The sequence below is a fragment of the Sebastes umbrosus genome, chromosome 8 (assembly GCF_015220745.1).
Source record: "Sebastes umbrosus isolate fSebUmb1 chromosome 8, fSebUmb1.pri, whole genome shotgun sequence".
Lineage (NCBI taxonomy): Eukaryota > Metazoa > Chordata > Actinopteri > Perciformes > Sebastidae > Sebastes > Sebastes umbrosus.
This window is the reverse complement of record NC_051276.1, coordinates 29,717,351-29,741,061: the sequence shown is the minus strand read 5'-3', so window position 1 is coordinate 29,741,061 and position 23,711 is coordinate 29,717,351. Positions and strand designations below refer to the sequence as shown.

The following is a 23,711-nucleotide window of genomic DNA, read 5'->3' as shown; positions in this document are numbered from 1 at the left end:
GTCTGGATCTCAGCTTTAATGGTTGCCCCTGTTACCAGTCTCAAAATAACTACAACATCTGGGGGTTATTTTAAGAGCATAAAGTTAGCTCAATAACTTTAAAAAGAAATGCTATTAAATATCTAGTGAAATCAACAACATGGTTCACATAATTACTATTATTTGACTATTTATTGACTTCAATGGTGCAAGTACATAAATGGAAAGCAGAATTAGGTTATATTTGATTAAATGCTGCTAGAAGGTTTCTCTTTAACAACATGAGACAGATAAGGTTGATAATTTAATAAGCTTTACATGAGGGATTACCTCACACATCACAATTTAATTGAGAGACAAAAACATCAGCTGCATGAAAGCATCACATGCCAAACAAACACCAGAATAGAAAAAGTTCAGCCACTATACAAGAAATTAATTCACAATACCAATAAAAATTGGGCAGCTGACAGCAGCATTAAAAGCAGAAATATACAGCCTAAACATGTACGTACAATTTGCACATTAACACACCACCACCACAGACAATATCGCCTACTCAAAAATATAAAATTCAATGATGCAAATATAAAAAAGACCACATGATGGCAGAATGGGACCATGAGTGTTTTTCCTGCAGAGGCACGTGTTGTAACCGGTCTATCAGATCTGTCTCAGAATTTCGACATCCATTTCCACATGGGTTGTGATGTCATCACTTACCAGTCATTGCATATGTGTGCTTGTGTCAGCCATTTCAACAGCAGTGTGCTCTGGAAAGCAAAGGCATAAACCTCCAAGACTATCTCTAAGGCCAAAGTTCATTGTTGTTATGCCCATGCAGAGAATTTTTATTACATGATCTATAAAAAAAAGGCCCTATTGATTAGTCAGGTACAATTAAAACTTTTAAGAACTGCCCTTCCGTAAGACATCTTTATGAACACTCATGTGACTACACCGTTTTGTGTTGCTTATGAACGCAGCTCCACACAAACGGCATATGTACGGTCTCTCGCCTGTGTGGATCCTAATGTGTGTTATCAAGTCTGTTTTTTGAGCAAAACTGGTTCCACAAGTGTCACACTGATACGGCTTTTCACCTGTGTGTGTTCTAATGTGCTTTGTCAAAGTCGTGCTGATTGAGAATCTTTTCCTGCATTGAGGGCATTTATACGGCTTCTCCCCTGTGTGCACTCGAAGGTGAATTTTGAACGCCGAGGAATCTGCAAACTCCTTCCCGCATTCGATGCAGGTGTACGGCTTCTCGCCGGTGTGAACCCTGGAGTGCTTCTTCAAATTAGCACCGCAGCTGAATGTTTTCTCACAGGTTCTGCAAACGTACGGCTTCTCGCCTGTGTGAGTTCTCATGTGGTTAGTCACCGCAGCAAACTGGGCGAACCTTTTCCCACATGTGCTGCAATTGAAGGGCTTTTCTCCAGTGTGAGTTTTTATGTGTCGTTTCAAGGTCGACTTCTGGACGAACTTCCTTTCACAGTAGCTGCATTTAAACGGCCTTTCACCCGTGTGGATTCTCATGTGAACTTTCAAGTTTTTCATGTAAGAAAAGGGTTTACCGCAGTCGTCACACTTGTAAGGTTTGTTTTGGGGGTTCGGCTCAGTAGTATCAGCTGATTTTGCGTTCCCATGGTGACTCTCTTGTGTTTTTTGTGTATGATTTGAAGTTAATGTGGCATGGCCATTGTTACATTTACTCTTTGGTTTTGGCTCAATGCTTGTAGCTGATCTTGCATCCTCATTCTTCTTTGGTTTCGTCTCAGTGCTTATGGTTGATTCTGTGTTCCTTGGGCTCTTCTTTGGTTTTGCCTCAGAATTTGTAGTTGATGTTTTCTCTGCATTATGTTTCTTCTTTGGTTTTGGCTCAGTATTTGTCGTTGATGTTGTGTTCCCAGAATTCCTCTTCAGTTTAGGCTCAGTATTTGTCATTGATGTTGTGTTCTCAGACTTCCTCTTCAGTTTAGGCTCAGTATTTGTCGTTGATGTTGTGTTCTCAGACTTCCTCTTCAGTTTAGGCTCAGTATTTGTCGTTGATGCTGTGTTCCCAGACTTCTTCGGCAGTTCAGGCTCAGTAGTTGTAGTTGATGTTGTGTTCCCAGGCAGTTTAGGCTCAGTATTTGTAGTTGATGTTGTGTTCCCAGACTTCTTCGGCAGTTCAGTATCAGTAGTTGTAGTTGATGATGTGTTCCCAGACTTCTTTGGGTTTAGCTCAATATTGGTAATTGATGTATTCTCTGAATTATGTTTCTTCTTTGGTTTTGGCACAGTATTTGTGGTTGGGGTTGTATTCACAGAGGTCTCTTTTGGTTTTACAGTATTTGTAGTTGATGTTATGTTCCCAGACTTCTTCGGCAGTTTAGGCTCAGTATTTGTCTTTGGCGTTGTGTTCCCAGACTTTTTCGGCAGTTTAGGCTCAGTATTTGTAGTTGATGTTGTGTTCCCAGACTTCTTTGGCAGTTTAGGCTTAGTATTTGTAGTTGATGTTGTGTTCCCAGACTTCTTTGGCAGTTTAGGCTCAGTATTTGTTGTTGGTGTTGTGTTCCCAGACTTCTTCGGCAGTTTAGGCTCAGTATTTGTAGTTGATGTTGTGTTCCCAGACTTCTTCGGCAGTTTAGGCTCATTATTTAATGTTGTGTTCCCAGACTTCTTCGGCAGTTTATGCTCAGTATTTGTCGTTGGTGTTGTGTTCCCAGACTTCTTCGGCAGTTTAGGCTCAGTATTTGTCGTTGGTGTTGTGTTCCCAGACTTCTTCGGCAGTTTAGGCTCAGTATTTGTAGTTGATGTTGAGTTCCCAGAGTTCTTTGGGTTTAGCTCAGTATTTGTCATCGGTGTTGCGTTTCCATGGCTTTCCCTCCTGGGGTCTTGGTTATCAGCAACACGGGAGGTGTGAGAGAGGAGCTGATGGTCACTCTTTGGGTCTGATACTCCAGAGTCCGTCCTGTCACATTCAGATCTTACACATTCAATACGGATTTTGTCAAGGGGATCATCCTCTACTGCACTCTCCTGCTTCAGTACAAGCTGACTGGTGGAGATGTCCTCCTGTTCCTCTTTGATCTGGGGAGGCTTTTGGTCCAGACTGGAGTTCCTCTCTGGATTACAGAGCTGCTGGTCAAGAAGAACTTCCTTCTTCTCATCCTTACAGACATATTGCTGAGGGAGCTCTGAAGGGACAAAACAAAGAACATTAATGATTTTTCTTTCTCCCTTGTGCAGCTTTATTAAGAAATATACTATAAAATAACTCTTGGTGTATGACATATGACTCCGTTTTTAACTACTGTGGCAGTATAAAAGTGCCAGTAGTCTGTGGTCTGCTCAATAAATAAAAAGTAGAATATAAAGAGAAGTCAATCCAAGCTTCACTTTATCCTAAGTTATCCTATGGGGACTGTGTGTTAATTTTCTTTAGATGAGGGGGGCAGGTCTGATTGTTTTGGGGACAAGGGAGGGCCTTTTATTAATTTCTTTTTCACTCCAGATATATATATTAATTTAGCTTTCCTTTGAGACATGTACTGTGTAAAACAACAACAAATATTTACATTGACACAGAACCTTGTAACTCACTGCTTCTGCATCATAACTGTAAGCAGAATTGGAGTATAGCTAGGCTAAATTGTCACTGAGTTACCTGACCTACTAAAACTGAATTTCAGTATAGGCCGTAAAATAAACTCACATTGACAATAAAAATAGGCCTCACATTTCTTTTCACTTAACTTTCAAGTGCAAATATTTTTAATAAAGTGAATTCATTCATTCAATTTATTAATTTCAATGAAGTGAATTCAAATATTTCTACTTCCCTTATCTGAATGGAAATTTCCATTTCTGCCTTACCAAAGCTGCTATCCATCTATATCAAAGATAACATCACTAGCAAAAGAGGGAAGATTTCACCTATCAAATGCAGATCTGTGTGTAAGACAAATTCAGAAAAAAAATGCCAGTGTGACACATGGTGACAAACTTCAGTGTGACATTAGATGAACTGGGCATTTACCTTGCTGTATTTTTCAGGTATAAAAGACCTTTCAAACGTGACAAGATAAACATCTTAAATAGGCCCCTTTCTATTTCCTGTTTCCAGTGGTTGCAGTAACTGACAGGAATTAAACTTAGAAGCTGTTGCCTTAGCATCAGAATGGCAATGAAAAGGTCTATAAAGACCCTTTGATGCCACTGGTCAGCAAGATTCACTGACTATTGCCATGGAAATGTGGCTCTTAGGTCTGAGTAGGGAGGCTAACTTATTTTGGCATACATTACTGTATTTTTGTGAAACTGTCTAACTTGCATTAGACAAACCTAAGAGCAAAATCAAGACAGATATGAAAAAAACCTTGACTTCTGCTTGACTTGCTTCAATTTCACACCAAAAAATAGCCTATATTAATTAATTAATTAATTAATTAATTAATTAATTGTAGGGTACTTTATACTTTATACTTTACTCCACGACATGTATTTAACAGCTGAAGGTACTTTTCAGATTCATTTTACAAACAAAAAATATGATCAATTTATAAAATATGTTCCTCCTCCAGCAGCTGCAACATTAAATAAATAATAATATTCCAATAATATGATATACATAATAATCTATCTAACTCTCTGAAAGGGACCATTCTGTCCAACAAGTACTTTAATTTAATACTTCAAGTACATTTTGTTGTTACGTACTTTTAATTCAGTGAAATCTTGAATGTAGGACTTTCATTTGTAATTTTTACAGAGCAGTAGGCGTACTTCTACATGTACTAATATGTAAAAAATATGAGTAAGCTACTTCTGACACCACTGGTTGTTATAGTCCTATTTGAACTTGTTTCACTGACAATAAAATAACAATTAAGATTGCTTTGTAAAACATGAATTTTAATTTTCAATGAGTAACATGATGAACCAGCAACAGCAGCTGAATGTGGTTCATCTGTCAAATGTCCAAATTTAAACTGACGTTTATTTTTTTGTTGTTGATGTTTTTTCTTTTTACACCTAAACCGAGTTAGAATAATGTTACAGTAACAAAATGATCTTCTACAGACCTGTCCTGTGTAGCTTTATCACAGGCTTCAAAAGGACATCCAGCAGTCTGCGTTGACGGACGAGCTTCTCCTCATACACAACTAAAGTCTGCTCACAAACTCCTAATATTTCCTCCACGGCAGCATTTAGTCGCTCGTTGATTAACTTTCTCAAACTCTCAATTGCAGACATTTTCAGGAGATTAGGATTTTAGTTCTGTGGCTGTAACTCAGACACACACTGTTCGTCACTTATCTGAACAGAAACACTTCCTTTCCTGACAAAGCTGTTGGTTATCTATCTGTTCATTAGTGATAACCTTAGAAAAAAATCGAAAGAGAGACGGTCTCATCAACCCAAACCGGTAGTGCTGCGTGATAGAGGCAGCTACAGGAAAGCCACGTTAGTAGCTTACATCCTGCAACTACATGTCACCCTCAGTAATGTCTGTCCATCAGCTGCCAAAAATATAAATTACAAGCACACAGTTTAAGGAAATAAGGTAATTACAATTTATTAAAAATGTATGAAGTAAAAACATCCTCAATGCATTCAGTGCGTTTTACAGAACGGATGTGCTGTAGAGAGAAATAGACTGCATTTTTAAAAACAAACTCATTACATAGAAGCAACATTTGCCTACAATCAATAATATGAAATCTGATAACAACATTGAAAAATTGCATTAACAATTTTTAATAATTTCTTTGTATTTTAACAACAAAAACTTTGCAAGGCCCAAAACTGTGAGTCCTTTCCAGTTTCTAGATCTATAAAAGAGTCATAACAATCTAAATCCCAGTGTTCAAAAATATATACAGATGTTTGACAATTTCTCTGTATTCACAGTCTATATTCCACAAATGAATAAATAGCCTCAGAAAATGGGATCCAAGACTGTCTCTGGAAATAGGCAACAGACTTCCACAGAAGCAGGCATGTTTTCCAGTGTGTGGTAAATACAACAACAGCTTGAACATTTGATTCAATTGAAGCCGTCCTAAACTACTATGTTGACATTCATTTTGAGTCACCATCATGAGACCCAAAAAAACAGCGATAAGGCCACATTCAGACTAATATTGGCATTGCGTGCAAAAGCGCAGCCCACTCATTCATTTCAATGAGACAGCTCAAAAAAGAACACATGGCTGTCTAGCAAAAAAGTTAAAGCTAGATCAAGTTTAGCTGTAACACAATGCAACTGCATCCAATCCGGCAAAGTACCACGTTGGCCAGTCAAATACATGCAAGATCACATTCCAGGCAGACTACTTTGTAACAAAAATAGCGTAAATCCACTATTTACGTCACGATTGTTGATAAATGACTGTCACTGTGATAAACATCTGTGCAGTGTTCAAGCCTTCAAACTCATAGATCTATTACTCAAACCAACCTTCCTGGACTGTATTTCATCTTATATCATGAAGCAACAAACCCTCACCAAAGCTTCCCCGTCTGAACACCCGATGCGAGTGGCTAGTACACTAAAGTTTGTGCAGCAAAAAAAAGCTGATTTTATTTACAATCAAGACCACAAAGTAAAAACTAAGAAAGAGAGAACATTTAAAGGGGAACTCCACCTATTTTAAGTCTGTATACAGATCTAATACTGCATATATGAAAAAAAGTTGTAATATTCTATTAAGACAGTGTAACACTAACAAGGTGAACAATAACTGCTGAGTCCTGGAGGCTCGATAAAGCTCTGTGGCTCCAGAGAGAGCTGTGTGAAGTCTGATGAATTGTGTCAGCACGGTTGGGATTGAAAATTACAAAAACATGAATGAAAAAAATCTGGGGGTGTGGAGTTAGGAGCAAGTGAGCTTGCCAGATATCTGAAGCCCATTCCTCATCTCTGACTGAGGCTAGCGTCCCAAGGCTATATTATTAGCAGCTACTAGCACACCAAAATCTTTGGCCAAACTGTCTGCAGATGTGCTGCATTGTGGGAAATGTAGGCATCCAATTTTGACAAGGAAGAAGAAAAAAAAAAAAAAAAGACGATATGTCTGATTCTGCTTTCTGCTTGTCTGATTTTTACATTTCTTAACTGTCATCCCTGAGTGCAATGCTAAATTGTTGGAGCACTTTAAAATAAAATGAAAAATTTGCAGTAGCAATTCTACTTTAGTGTAATTCATTTACTTGTATCTTACGTATGGTGTATCAAATGCAGACAGGTTTTTAATCAGTGGACCTTTCTGTATCACTTGCATGTACTTTCTTGTTGTGTTTGTGGCGTTTTATCCAGGTGGAGAACTGTTCTCCACAAGTACTGCATTTGTAAGGCTTCTCCCCAGTATGTAGCCTCATGTGTATTTTCAGGTCTGTTTTATGACCAAACATCTTCTCACACTCAGTGCACCCGAATGGCTTTTCCCCCGTGTGTGTCTTTTGGTGCCTTCTCATAGCTGTATTGGTAGCAAATTTTTTCTTGCAAAAGGAACACTTAAAGGGCTTTTCCCCCGAATGCACTCGCAGATGATTTTTGAAAGACGAAGAATGTGCAAAATCCTTCCCGCAGTCGGTGCAGATGTAAGGCCTCTCACCTGTGTGAATTCTCATGTGCTTCTTCATGTTCACACACGTGCTGAAGCTTTTATCGCAGGTGTCGCATTTGAACGGCTTTTCCCCAGTGTGAACCCGAAGATGCAGGTCGAGATTATAACGTCGGAAGAATTCGTTTCCGCAAACCTTGCATTTGAAAGGCTTGTCAGAGTGAATTATTATGTGTTTATTCAAATCCCAACTCTCCCTGAACATTTTCCCACAAGTGTCGCATTTGAAAGTCTTTTCAACAGTGTGGGATTTCATATGAAATTTGTAGTTTTTGAAATTAGTCATCACTTTACCGCACCTGTCACACTTGTAGGGGTTATCATCATCCTCGATGCTACGGCCAGATGTCTTCCCATCTTTTTTCTTTGAGGGTGGGTCAGTACTTCCATTGTTGCGTTTCTCACTTTGTGTTCGCTCTGTACTTGTGGTTGATGTCGTCTTTCCATCCTTGCGTCTCTTTTTTGGTGTTGGGTCAGTACCTCCATTTGACGTTGTGCTGTCATCGTTTTGTCTCTTATTTGCTGTTGACACCTTGCTTCTTGTAGACATTGCGCGCCCATCATTACGTTCCTTATTTGGTGTTGGCTTTGTACTTGTAGTTGATGTTATTTTCACATCTTTGGGTTTCTTATTCGGGGCTGCTTTAGTGCTTTTAGCTGATGTTGTGTTCTCACTGTTACAATTCTTATTTGATGTTGACTCAGTACTTCTAGTTGACGTTGTTTTCCCACCATTGCGTTTCTTATTCGGTGCTGGTTTAGTGCTTGTAGTTGCTGTTATTTCCCCATCGTTGGGTTTCCCATTTGCTGTTGGATCAGTACTTTTAGCTGATGTTGTCTTCTCATTGTTACGTTTCTTAGTTGGTGTTGGCTCTGTGCCTGTAGTTGATGTTTTGGTCTTATCGCTACGTGTCTTATTTGGCGTTCGCTCAGTACTTCTGGCTGATGTTTTATTCCCCTCGCTACGTTTCTTTTTTGGCGTTTGCTCAGTATTTCCATTTGATGTTATGTCCTTGTCTTTGCATTTCTTCTGAGGTGTTGTTTGAGTTCTTGTAGCTGATGTTGTCTTCTCCTTGTTACATGTCTTATTTGATGTTGGCTCAACACTTCCAGGTGAGGTTGGTCTGCCATCTTGGCTTTTCTTGTTTGGTGTTGGATCACTATTTCCTTTTGATGTCGGGTCATCATCATTACCTTTCTCATTTGGTGTTCGCTTGGTACCTCTAGCTGATGTTGTGGTCTTATCGTTACTTTTCTTATTTGGTGTTGGTTTTGTACTTTTAGTTGATGTCGTGTTCTCACTATTATGTTTCTGGTTAGCTGTTAGCTCAGTACCACTGGTTTTATTCCCATCGCTACGTTTCTTATTGGGTGTTGGCTCTGTATCCCCATTTGATGTTGTGTTCTCATCACTATGTGTCTTATTTAGCGTTGGGTCACTATTTCCACTTGATGTTGGGTTCTCTTTGTTACCTTTCCTATGTGGTGTTGGCTTAGTACTTGTAGCTAATGTTGTTTTTACATTATCTGGTTTCTTATTTGGCGTTGGCTCAGTACCTCTATTTGGTTTTGCTTTCCCACCACCACTCTTTAGTGGTGTTGTCTTAGTACTTCTGATTGACACTGTGTTCTCATCATTATGTTTCTTATTTAGTGCTGGCTCACTATTTCCACTTGATGTTGGGTTCTCATTGTTACCTTTCTCATTTGATGTTGGCTCAACACTTCCAGTTGAGGTTTGTCTCCCATCTTGGCTTTTCTTATTTGGTGTTGGCTTACTCTTTCCTTTTGTAGTTGGTGTCTCATCTGAGGTGGTGTTCTCATTATCTTTCCCATGTGGTGTTGGCTCCGTACTCGTAGCTGATGTTGTGTTCCCATCGTTGCTTTTCTTTTCAGACGTTTGCTCTGTACTTGTAGCTGATGTTGGGTTCCCATCGTTGCTTTTCTTTTCAGACGTTTGCTCCGTACTCGTAGCTGATGTGTTCCCATCGTTGCTTTTCTTTTCAGACTTTTGCTCTGTACTTGTAGCTGATGTTGGGTTCCCATCGTTGCTTTTCTTTTCAGACGTTTGCTCCGTACTCGTAGCTGATGTTGTGTTCCCATCATTGCTTTTCTTTTCAGACGTTTGCTCTGTACTTGTAGCTGATGTTGTGTTCCCATCGTTGCTTTTCTTTTCAGACGTTTGTGCTGTACTTGTAGCTGATGTTGTGTCCTCGTCGTTGCTTTTCTTATTTGGTGTTGACTCAATATTTCTGGCGGGTGTTGCACTTCCATGGTTACAAGTTATCTGATCTTGGTTCTCAGCTCTCACAGGAGATTTGTGAGAGAGGAGCTGCTGGTCAGTGCTTGGTGCTGATGCTGCAGAACTCTCCCTGTCAGATCCAGATAATATATCTTTGTTTGAGATGCTGGATTGAGGATCTTTAGTCGCTGCACTCTCAGTTTGGTCAGGGTCCAAAGGCTGAGACCGGTCACTGTGGACACTTCCCTCACAAGTTGGAGTCACCTTAGAGGCGTTAGCTTCCTGTTGCTGTGCAAGCGGCGGTTGTTCCTGACTGATGCACATTTCCACATGTTCCTCTTTAATCGGTGGAGGATCTGGTGGGACCAATCTGGATCTCGTCTCATGGTGCTGCTGCTGCTGCTGCTGCTGCTGCTGCTGCTGATACAGGATAACCTCCTCCTTAGGGACATGAGTGCGTAGGAGATCTGAATGGAAGGACAAAAGAATGGGACAATGATGAAATATAAATATATATATAGCCTAGATTTTAGGGCTGCAACTAATGAGTATTGTCATTATTAATTAATCTGTTGATTATTTTCTCAATTAATTGATTAGTTGTTTGGTCTATAAAAAGCCAGAAAATGATGATGGTGATGATGGTGAAAAATGTCATGATGATCAGTGTTTCCCAAAGCCCGAGATGACGTCCTCAAATGTCTTGTTTTGTCCACAACTCAAATAGAGGAGTAAAGAAACAAAAAAATATTCACATTTAAGAAGCTGGAATCAGAGAATTTTTACTCTTTTTTTTTCTTAAAAAATTACTCAAACCGATTAATTGAATATCAAAATAGTTATAGGCGATAATAACGTGTTAACGCAAATTTGTTTTAACTCCACTAAGTTCTTTAACACATTAACGCAATCAATGTTTTGGAGGTTGTAGCAGGCTTAGTTTGAAAGCCAGAGGGAAGATACCGGTATCATATGAAACAAGAAAACCTAAGGAATCCATTGGTACCAACCATGTCATACTAGCTTGTCACGAAGGAGGTTAAATAACGCTGCAGATTTGCGCTGAATTTTGGCGAGGAAAAACTGACCATTTTCAAAGGGGTGCCTTGACATCTGACCTCAAGATATGTGAATAAATAAAATATTTAAAAAGCCTCTTGGATCAGCTGGAAAAAGCATCGTCACAAAACTGAAAACAGGGCTGATTTTCTGAGCTCATGAAAAGTTGACTTTTTAGAGATACATGTATGTGGTTCTCACAGGACAGCGATGCTACAAACATATGATAATCTTATAGAATATGATGCATCACTGTAGATTAAACTACCCAACAGTATATAAAATAGTTAAAAACACCTACAGGAGTAAAATGCAACATGCACATTAATGCAGCAGTAATATTAATCCAGAACCATCACATATAATAGTAAAACACTGATAGGGAACATTTTACTGCATGATCAATACTTTTACTTTTAATACTTTGAGTCCATTTTGCTGATAATACTTACATACTTTTACTTAAATACGTTTTTGAATGCAGGACTTTTACTTGTAGTGGAGTATTTTCACAGCGTGGTATTAGTACTTTTACTGAAGTAAAGGATCTGATTAATTCTTTCAAAAACTCAAAACTGCATTTAAATACAGTACTTGAGTAATAGCCTACAGTATGTTTAGTTACTTTCCAACACTGATTATTGTCAGTGGTGGAAGAAGTACTCAGATACTTTACTTAAGTAAAAGTAGAAATACTGTAGTCTAAAAATACTCTGTTACAACAAGTAAAAGTCCCAAATTCAAAATATTACTTAAGTAAAAGTACAGAAGTATTATCAGCAAAATATACTTAAAGTATCACAAGTAAAAGTGCTTATACTATGCAGAATGGCTCCTTTCAGTGTAATAGAATATTATATCATTCTGTTTTTATCACTAACACATACATGTAAGAGCATTTGAATGTTGTAGATCCTCATCTTGGAGACAATTGTAGATAATTTGTATACTACTGGGTAGATTTAAAGTAAAGTATTACATCCTATCATGTGTGTTTTTTTATGTAAAAAAAAAAAGTAGTTATAACTGTATATAAATGTAGTGGAGTAAAAAAAAAGTACAATATTTCCCTCTGAAATGTAGTGGATTAGAAGGCTAAAGATCTGAACACTCAATACTGCATTTAAATACAGTACTTGAGTAATAGCCTACAGTATGTTTAGTTACTTTCCAACACTGATTATTGTCAGTGGTGGAAGAAGTACCCAGATACTTTACTTAAGTAAAAGTAGAAATACTGTAGTCTAAAAATACTCTGTTACAACAAGTAAAAGTCCCAAATTCAAAATGTTAGTAAAAAAAGTACAATATTTCCCTCTGAAATGTAGTGGAGTAGAAGGCTAAAGTAGCAGAAAATAAGCAGGAAATACTCAAGTACATTACAAGTGAGTCAAAATTGTACAGTACTTGAGTAAATGTACTTGGTTACATCCCCTAGCAACAGTAGCAACAGCAGTTGCTAGGGGCAACAGCTAGCTAATAACTGTCATGCGTGTATTTACCATGGATGTATTAAAAGAAGGTATTTACTGGTATTTACTGCCCTCTGGAGGATGTGACCCGGTATGACCGGAGAACAGAGACTTCCGCATGTAATGACATATCACGTGTGATAGTATTTCGTCAGAAATAAGCACATTAAAGTGTAGAAACAATGCGGACACACGTAGCGAATCCGTGTTTTGATCAACTGTACACTAATCCATCACAGCTTTAATCTCTAGAAACCAAATAATCCGTTACAACTTTCAACCTCTGTAAAGTGGGACTATACATAGTTAAAGAAATACACATATAACACACAACTGTCTTCATTAGAGATGATTGTTTCTCACCTGTCCGTCGTAACTTGAGCTCAGGTGTCAACACGACGTCCAGTATTCTGCGCTGTCGAGCGATTTCTGTCTCTAAATCTTCTACTTTCCTCTCAAAGGTTCCTAATATCTCCTGAGCAGCCGCAGTGAGACGATCACTGACGAACTGTCTCATACTTTGGACTGAATCCATTGTTGAATTAAAACTGAGATGAACTTTTATTCGTTAAAAAAGTTCATCCAACTCTTTGAAGCTGAACTGAACGTGCTTACTATTTACAGTTTACTTCCTCATTTAGACGGGAGTGTCTACAAGGGAACCTGGAAATTGGGGGGAACTCTCGCGAGATTTTAAGGTGAGGCTATTGATCTATAATAGTTAAGGTTAGGCATTTTATTGTGTTATAAAGTGATTAAAAAACAAGTGAAGACATGTGCAGGGACATATATAAAAAAGACCAAAATATATTATACAGAGAAAGACAAATAACAAAGTACAAAACTAAACTAAACTAAACTGAAACAACACAAGGGGATAAAAGCCGGTTGAAGAATGTGTGTGTGTGTGTGTGTGTGTGTGTGCGTGTGTGTGTGTGTGTGTGTGTTTGGCATTGAATGAGGCTAGATGGTCATATATGACATATATCTACTCTTAAACACATATACTGTACACATGCACACATATCAAGCACACACACACAGACACGCACACAGATATCCTTCCTTTTACGTGTAGAGCATAGGGGGAACAAAAATAAAACAAAAATAAAATAAATGAGTAAAATATATTTATAATACAGTATATACACATACACATATATATTAATAATATGAATAATAATAAAGATGATGATGATGGTGATGATGATGATGAGGTCATGATAATAATATCAATAACAATAATAATACCAACACTTACAATAATAAGTGAGATAAATAAATAAATAAGTAAATAATAACAATAATAAAGAAAAAAAATGTTTTAAGTTAATTCGAAGGTCATATATAATTATAACTGTGTATGTGTGTGTGTCAAACTCTTTAATAGGTAAAGTTAAGCATTGATCTCGAATAATTAAGGTTGGGATAGGATGGGTCGTCGGGCAGTAAGTCTCGCGAGAGTTTTTGCAAGTTTCTGCAGATCTCAGATCAGATTTCACAATTTGCAGGTTACCTTCTATACCTTTTAGACACGACCACATTAGTAGATTATAAACAACTTCTGTCGCTCATACAGCCACCTACTGTCCCGGAGTGTGTGCTAAAAACAGTGTGTTATCTTCTACAGTATTTCCATGTGTCATTTTTAAAATAAAGAAAACCTGATTCTTATTAGCAGTTTATAAATAATAATAATAATAATAATAATAATAATATACTTTATTATATGGTACTTTTCAAAACAGCAGTTCCAAAGTGCTTCACTGTTAATAACAAAAAATACATAATAGTACACTGCATGAAAATACAATTTATAAAACGAAAGAAGATACTCAACAATAAAAACAATACAACAAACAAAACACAATTAAATGTCAATAAAACCAAAGTTGATTTAATTAAATTTTAATTTTATTTCATTTTTTTTAAAAAAGGACAATTAATCAACATTCAAACAAATGTAAATTTCACTACACTCTACATTTCTCCATCCACTGAGATTTGTTTATCAACACCGTCTTGTATAACTTTAAATACTACATTACATTTCTGATTCACCGAGGTGAATTACTGACACATCCCTGTTACGCACAATTAAAGCTTGTAAATATCCACACCGGTTATTTTATATAAAATAAAGACAATAAATAAAGTTGGATAATAGCTTCTTTGTTCTAGCTTTTTGTCCATTAGCTCTTAAAGCTTTGTAAATAGTTACAACTAATTATCTTTGTGATCGATTACTCTGTCAGTTTGTTTGTTTTGTCAAACAATTTTCTCCGTTTGTGTCCCGTGCGCCACGTTACAATCAGCTGTTCGTTCGTGTCCCCTGTTCACAACGTTCAGTGTCATTTTCACTGTACAATCATAGTAGTTTAAAGCCCAACCATGTAGTTTTTTTCCTAAACCTTACTTTAGTGGTTTTGATGCCTGATCCTAAAGTGACGCCAAGTGGCAAGACAAAGCATCAGTATGTGACGAGTTGGGATGAAACGTGTTGATCAGAGATATGATACTGCAAGGAACAAAATGTTTTGACTGTGGGAACATGTGATGATCTACAGCCACAGGGAACGAGAATTCCTGGTAAATAAAGTCAAACATTTGTAACTAAAACTCTCTTTTCAACATGTCATGTCTGCAATGATACACTCAGAAGCATCACACAAGTCTCTGTGTAAACAGTTATCTGCTTCTTCATGGTTGAGCAGCCGCTCGTGAACTCATTTCCTTCGAGGCGGCACTTGTTATTGTAAAAGTGTAAAAGCTCTCCCCAAATGCTGCAGCTCTAAGGCTTCTCACCCGTGTGCAACCGGACGTGTTTCGTCAAGGCCGAGCTCGAAGATAACGCCTTCTCACAGTAAACACAGCTGTAAGGCCTTTCACCTGTGTGACTCCTTATGTGAACTTTCAAATGTTCGAAGCGCCGGAAAGTCCTCTGACATTGGCTGCAAGCGTACGGCTTCTCGCCTGAGTGGGTTATCATGTGTCGTTTGAGGTTACGCTTGAAACTGAATCCCTTTCCACAGACTGTGCAACTGAAAGGCTTCTCGGCAGTGTGAGTCGTCATGTGAATTTTAAGATGTGTGAACAAATAAAAGTCTTTACTGCAGCTGTTGCACTTGAATGGTTTGTCGCTTAGTTTGGTCCCCTGGTGTTTCAACCAATGCAACCCATTTCCATGGTCGCCACTTGTGTGATCTCGGTTATCTGCTACGTGAAAGTTGTGAAAAATTAACTGATGGTCAGTGTTTTGTTCTGGTCCTCCAACGCTCTCTCTGTCAGATTCAGATTTTGTCCTTTTTGGTGAAATGTTGTCTGGAGGCTCAGTCTGTGCTGCACTTTCATTTTGATCAGGAGCCAATAGCTGAGTCCAGTCTTCCTCGTAAGTAGTCTCCTGTTTCAGTTCAAGCTGCTCTCCCTCCTGACTGGTGTAGAGTTCCTCCTGTTCCTCTTTAATCTGTGGAGGCTCTGGGTCGTCTTGGTCCAGACTGGAGTTCCTCTCCTGAATACAGAGCTGCTGGTTAGCGAGAACGTCCTCATCCTTACAGACATCTTGCTGTGCGAGCTCTGGAGGGACAGACAACAAAAGGCTTGCTGATACCAATACCGGTATATATCATGGGATGGCAATGTATGCAAAATCACATTCAAAATAATCAAATTAAAGCTGGATTGCAGACTTTTACATATAAATGAACGAGCCCTTGCCATATGAGTTCACACAATGCTGATTAAGCCTATCGTCGCCAGGGAAAGTTCTCTGTATTTCGCAGTATACTGGAGTTGTGGTGTCTGAGCCGACTTTCCCGCACTGGCGCACATGCCTACAGGTGAGCTCGCCGCAACTCCACAACCCCCCAGGAGCGCTCTCTACAAGTCTTCTTGTAAACATTTTTTTTAAAACTTTAATCCCTCTTCTGAATGCTTTCTTTTGTTATCTGGAGCATCCAGTTCAGAAACTTTTCTTGGACGCTTCTTCGCGACACTTATTTTGTACAAATAAAGAAAAAGAAGCACAACATCCCGATAGTTTTTTCCTTTCATTTCCCATATTGTGTTGACAAGAAGATGCAAGGGATTAACAAGAAGTCACTGCTGTTAAATCTAAGGTAAAAGGCAAAACAAAATGTTGTACAAAGCAAAGAGATGACCTGTGTATTTAAAATCACAAGTGTTTACTGCTCTCTAGGGGTCACTGTGAAAAACTGCAATATTAAATTCATCAAGTTAGCATCAGTACAGCCACGTTAACATACTGCTACTGGGAAATGTATACTTTCTTAGCACATTACATGGTGCAGGGCTTTATATTATTTTATAACAAAGTATACATTAGAAATACAGATAATATTATGAACATATGATTGTCTTATCGATACCTCTAAAGAATATAATCTGTATTGATAACTGTATTATTCCTACTAAAGTCTGCAATGGTGCTAGTTTGACAAAGTCTAATAAAGTTCCTGCCTGTGACCACTGGAGGACATTAAAACTCGTGATTTTAAATAAACAGGTCAAGTTAGTAACAGGTCATTTTTATTTACCAGTTGTTTAACCTGAATAATGTACATTTTTTATTATTATCAGTTTCTGAGTCTGCCTCTATGTTGATCTGTGCATTTAAAATCACGAGTGTTTGCTGCCCTCTAGTGGTGACAGCTATGAACTGCTAAATTAGTAAAAGTAGCGTCACTGCAGACATTATAGCATACGCACACTTCCGGCAAATCATTTCAAAATAAAACTTACATAGATGTATAGTTATTCGTGGTCAGCGCGGGAGGGCAGTATATATTGTCATGGCAATGATTGGCTATAAGCAATAACGACATGGCAAATACATGATATTTAGTGTAATAATTTCATATTATATAGAGTATTTTTTAGAGATTATTTTGTGCACATATAGGAAAATAAAGGAAATAAAATAAAATAATATATAAAATATAATATAATATATATATAATTATAATTACAATTATAATTATAATATATAATATATAATATAATATAAAATAAAGGAAATACAAAGGGAAACACGATTAGGATGTTGTGCTTCGAAGCACAACATCCTAATCGTGTTTTCCTTTGTATTTCACATATTGTGCTGACAAGAAGATGCAATTCACTGCTGTTAAATCAAAGATAAAAAGCAAAAAAAAAAAATGCTCTTCGGTTGTACAAAGCTAATATTAAACTGCAATGTTAAATTGTCAAGTTAACATCAATGCAACCATAATATAGGAGGACAGCTGCACAGCTCCTAAACTCTCTATAAACCCAGAGGGAAACCTGTGTACACTGATTTTCTCTCAGTACCCTCGACCCAGTGACTACATGTCTGCGTACTTTGCACCATGTCAAGCAAAGGAAGAATAAGTCACCGAGTCTTTATTCATGTGTGCAACGAATAGCAGTTTTTCAGTGAGCATGATTGCTTGTACTGTATTGTTATTGTTGTTATTATATATATCTTGTCCTAATTGTTTCACTATTATGTAGTCATATTATTTCTTTATATTAATCTTGTCTCTGGGTGGAGGCTTCAAATAAGCCCAGTAGGTTTTTTGCCTCTTCCTGCACTGTTTGTTATGTTGTATAGTCTTAAATTGTGCAAAACAAATAAACAAATTGCTTGCACACCGGCAATATTTGAGCTATCTGTTTATATCATGTTTATTTTTGTTTATAGCTTATTTTGTATATTGTATATTGGTAGAATTTCAAAAAAAATTTAATTCTTATTTTATTCAAACGTTTTTATCTATTATTTTGTTATTATACTGTTTAACTTGCACCAACAAAACCAAAGCAAATTCCTAGTGTATACCTCTCACACCTGGCAATAAACACGATTCTGATTCTGATTCTGAACAAATAAACAAATATTAAAGTTAACATCCTTGCAACCATAATATACATGGACTCCTGCACAGCACATAAGCCCTCTATAAACCCAGAGGGGAAACCTGAACATTAGAATAAAATGTTGCTAGTAACTATTAGATATAAATCATCCTGGACATCATGGCTGGACAACATGCACCTCGTGTAGCATTTAGTATGACTCCATTATATAGACTGATTTTCTCTCTGCTCCCTCATCTCCAGCTACTGCAACGTCTGTGCACTCTGCAGCAAATAATAATTCACTGTGTCTTTATTCATGTGTGATTGATTGTTACACACCTGTCCTGTGCAGCTTTATCTCAGGCCTCAAGACGACATCCAGCAGTTTGCGTTGACGATAAATCTCCTCCTCGTATGCTGATACAGTTTGTGCAAAAATGCCTAATATCTCCTCTGCAGCTGCAGTTAGTCGCTCGTTGATCACATTTCTCAGATTCTCAACTGAATCCATATTTCTCTCTGCTGTGGAGAATAAGCTCAAACGACTTCCGTGTTTTTTTCCCTGGCAGGAACAACAATAATACAACTTCCGGCCAAATTTTCACATTAAAATCGCAATTTCATATTATTACTCTCGTATTTTTGTATTATTATTGTTGTTTTTTGTTATATTTTTTTGTTTTTTGAACTCTATTCTTTCTTTTTATCATTATTATTATTATTATTATTATTATTATTTATTTTCTTAATTTTATTTCAATTTTGAATGTTGAAGTTGTTTTCTCTAGTGTATTTAATGAGTTTGTCTATAAGCTCATCTACTTAAAAATTGGTTTATAAACTGTTGTAATTACGAACTGTAAATTGCATGTATGAAAACAACCTTGAAAAAAGGGAAAAAATAAAGTATAAAAAAAATTAAAGTGTAATTTCTACAAATCCACAGAAAAAAAATACAAAACACAGATACACATTCTGACTGAAAACCCAAGGTATTCAAATAAATAATCATATAAGGGAAAAGAAAGAAAAAGAAAACAGCAAATCTGGGACCAGTGTATGTTTGGAATATTTCCTTGTTTATTTCAAATAATTATTTCATGAACAGTTTTTAGCCATGCGTAGGGAGTTATTTTGATTACTTATCACCTACATTTGAATGGCATGCGTCCGCTCATATAGGGAGCATGCAGGTAGTGACATATTTCTTATAGAGCTGGATGGTAAATAAACAGACCTGTACATTTAGATCCAGTTTTTCAGTAAGTCACCCCCGTTGTTTATATGTGATGGTAATTTAACATGTCTGAATAAGCTTTTGAGTCAGTTTTACTTACAAATCTTGAATCTCTTTCTGTTATGCTTCCAATTTGGCACAAATTTTACGTTAAATCGCACCAGTCTTATCTAACTTTGTACACATTTTGAACCTTTCTCAAAAAAAAATGTCAGCTCTGTTGTTTCTCCCGTGCATGGATCCTCTTGTGTAATGTCAGTCCTGTGCTATGAGCAAAATTCCTCCCACAAATGTTGCATTGATACGGCTTTTCCCCTGTATGGACTCTGGTGTGTATTTTCAACGTTGTGCTGACAGCAAACCTTTTCCCACACCAAATACATTTATATGGCTTCTCCCCTGTGTGCAGTCGGACGTGATTTGTGAGAGATGAGTGGTAAGAAAACTCTTTTTCACAGAAGACACAGCTGTACGGTTTCTCCCCCGTATGAGTTCGGGTGTGCCTCCTCAAGTCTGCGCCACGGCTGAAACCTTTCCCGCAGGTGTCGCAAGCGTGGGGCTTCTCACCTGAGTGAGTTTTCATATGAGTGACGCGGTTTGACTGACAGTTGAATTCCTTCCCACAAACTCTGCATCTGAAGGGCTTCACCCCCGTGTGGGTCATCATGTGTTTCCTCATCAGAGCCTTCTGGGTGAACCCTTTCCCACAGGTGTCACATTTGAAACGCTTTTCACCGGTGTGGGTCCTTAGGTGAATTTTTAACTTCAAGAAATCATGAAACTCCTCAGCGCAAAATACACATTTGAAATGTTTGTCCTCTGGTTTCTGATCATCAGAACTTGCATTCTCTTGGTTCCCTCTCGCTTGGTCTTGGCTTTTAGCTCTGCGAGAGTCGTGAGGAAGGCGGTGGTCATCGTTTGGTTCTGATACACCTGAGCCCTCACCGTCAGATTCAGATTTTATTACTATAACTGCGGTGTTGGTCGGTGGCAGTGGATCCGGAAGCAGAGTCTGATCTTCACTGTGATCCCTTCCCACACAAATAGGCCTCAACTTAAACATATCAGTCTTCTGCTTCAGTACAAGCTGCTCTTCCTCCTGACTGGTGCAGAGTTCCTCCTGTTCCTCTTTAATCTGTGGAGGCTCTGGGTCCTCTTGGTCCAGACTGGAGTTCCACTCCTGAAAACAGAGCTGCTGGTCTGCAAGAACTTCCTCATTACAGACAGATAACTGTGAGATCTCTGAAAGAAAGGACAGGAGAAGCACTGTTATTGGTCAGGTTAAAGAAGCTCCTATGTAAAGCCAGTGGTGGAAGAAGTACTCAGATCCTTTCCATATGTAAACATAGCAATACCACTAAGTAAAAATACTCTGTTACAGGTCCTGCATTAAAAATGTTACTTGAATAATTATACATCATATTAGATTATACATGTTGATGCATTAAACGGACTGTTTGTAACTTCTTACACGTATAAATCAATCCTGGTCAGTGTCCCATGCGTGCTCGCGTGTAGCTACGCTGTTCAGACGCAGAGTACAACACAAACTACACGGAAGCACCAAAACCACAAAGTTCTATCTAGTGAAGCCCGTCTTGCAAAACAGTGTTGGCCGCGGTCGGAGGTCACAGGGGAGACCGTAGCTTTGGTCTCCAGGGCCGGAGTCTCTGCTGTACTCTGCTCCTCTGCCTGCTTGCCTAAATACAAATATTTACCTATACATTTATTGAAAATTACTTTACTATAAATATTATTTAATAATTATATTCCGCTATTTCCCCAATAGCTAGTAATTTATTTAATACATTTCCAGGAAAAGAATACAAAGTTAATTGATTTGCTTTATTTCTATGTCTGCTGGTAAATAGATGATAATGAGCAAATAACTTCTTTGAAATTTCTTTAAAAACTCCCTGAATCATGACATTAGCTACCAGGTTACATCTGTGTAGACAATAAGTCACACAATGGTGAGATTTGTGCCTGATCAGAAGTGTTTTCTATTAGTTTTGGTTTTGGAGGTAAATATTAGGTAAATATTGGGGTAATTTGACAGTAATTTCAAAGAAATTGCAAACAAGTAACTTGCTAATTATCACCTAATTACCATAAAATGTATGGACCTGTAAAATGAAGTGATACCAAATATAGTCATGCATTAAGGTTACATGATATATTCCATAATTCTACAGTCTGGTTTCACTGACTCAGTGTTGACAATTTTAAAGTGTTCTCCATATAGATTTCAGAAGTGGCACTCAAAACGAGAAAAAAGTCGTAATATTATGAGAATAAAGTCATAAATTTAAGAAAAAAAGTTGTGATATTATGAGAATAAAGTCATAATATTATGAGAATAAAGTCATAAGTTTACGAGAAAAAAAGTCGTAATATTATGAGAATAAAGTCATAAGTTTATGAGAATAAAGTCATAAGTTTAAGAAAAAAAGTCGTAATATTATGAGAATAAAGTCATAAGTTTACGAGAAAAAAAGTCGTAATATTATGAGAATAAAGTCATAAGTTTATGAGAATAAAGTCATAAGTTTAAGAAAAAAAGTCGTAATATTATGAGAATAAAGTCATAAGTTTACGAGAAAAAAAGTCGTAATATTATGAGAATAAAGTCATAAGTTTAAGAAAAAAAGTTGTGATATTATGAGAATAAAGTCATAATATTACAAGAATAAAGTCATAATATTATGAGAATAAAGTCATAAGCTTACAAGAAAAAAAGTCGTAATATGAGAATAAAGTCATAAGTTTAAGAAAAAAAGTTGTGATATTATGAGAATAAAGTCATAATATTATGAGAATAAAGTCATAAGCTTACGAGAAAAAAAGTCGTAATATTATGAGAATAAAGTCATAAATATAAGAGAAAAAAGACGTAATATTATGCAAATAAAGTAATAAGTTTACGAGAAAAAAAGTCATAATATTATGAGAATAAAGTCTCATAATAAAAAATAAAGAAAAAATGAATGGCCAGTAGAAATGTTCAGTGACCTGCCACAGTGTCAGGTGAGGAAAAAGCTTAATTTCAGACCCTGGTACTTATGTACAAGTATCATAAGGCAATACAGTAAAATATACTAATAAGAATACATGCAGGAAGTAATCATTAGGATCAACTGAATAAGAATATAAACAGATCCCCTCACGTGATCTACTAGCAAAGGAAAGGACAATGTAATATAACAAACTTTTCTTATGTAGTTTGATCTCTGGCTTCAGAGCGATATCCAGCAGTTTGCGTTGTCGGTCGATCTCTTCTTCATACTCGACGATGGTTCTCTCAAAGACTCCTAATATCTCTTCAGCAGCAGCAGTTAGTCGCTCGTTGATAAAGTTTCTGAAGCACTGGACGGAAGACATTGTGAGCGAAGTAGTTAAACATCAGATAGCATGCAGGCCTTTTGGTTTTTATTAGATAAACACACCAACAGCTAAAAACAGCTATGTCTGCTCTGCTACTAACTGCTTCTTACTTCCGCCGGACTCAATATGATGTTACACCGATTTAAAGGGAACGCGCTTTCTACTGCAGAAGTGTTACATCCGGTTTCATCTGTCACAAAATAATGTGAAAAATGTGAAAATTAAAAAAAAGTTCATACACAAATTATATAATAAAACTACGAAGGAGAATTAGGGCCACATTGAGGAAAAATAAATTAATTTTAATTTCGAGAATAAAGTTAAAAGTTTACAAGAAAAAAGACGTAATATTATGAGAATAAAGTCATAAGTTTAAGAGAATAAAGTCGCAATATTATAAGAAAAAAGTCGTTATATTATGAGAATAAAGTCATAAATTTAAGAGAAAAAGGTCGTAGTATTATGAGATTAAAGTCATAATATTATGAGAATAAAGTCAGAAGTTAACGAGAAAAAAAGTCGTAATATTATGAGAATAAAGTCAAAAGTTTAAGAAAAAAATATCATAATATTATGAGAATAACGTCAAAAGTTTAAGAAAAAAAAGTCGTAATATTATGAGAATAAAGTCATGTTTAAGAGAGAAAAAGGAGTCGTAGTATTATGTGAATGAGAATAAAGTCATAATATTACGAGAATAAAGTCATAAATTTAAATACCACAGTGTAATTCATGGTGCATTCAAAGTGTTAAGTAAAAAAATGGAAGTACTAGCAAAACATGTTTAAGGTAAGAAACGCTAAATCAATTATTATATGATATTTAAATATTTTGGGGGTAAAAGTAAACAATTCCAATACAGCTTG

The 23,711-nt window shown here is 36.9% G+C and overlaps 1 protein-coding gene across 1 annotated transcript; it reads right to left on the bottom strand.

Annotated features, from left to right (window-relative positions):
- Positions 1-156: 156 nt before the first annotated feature.
- On the bottom strand, positions 157-22,979 carry LOC119493268. Its single transcript, XM_037778424.1, has 5 exons — positions 22,671-22,979; positions 19,676-20,703; positions 12,729-12,930; positions 9,291-10,301; positions 157-3,161 (listed from the first exon to the last, which is right to left on the bottom strand). Exons 1-5 carry the CDS (start codon positions 22,840-22,842, stop codon positions 889-891), a joined length of 4,686 nt encoding a protein of 1,561 aa, XP_037634352.1. The 5' UTR covers positions 22,843-22,979; the 3' UTR covers positions 157-888.
- Between the last annotated feature and the right edge of the window lie 732 nt (positions 22,980-23,711).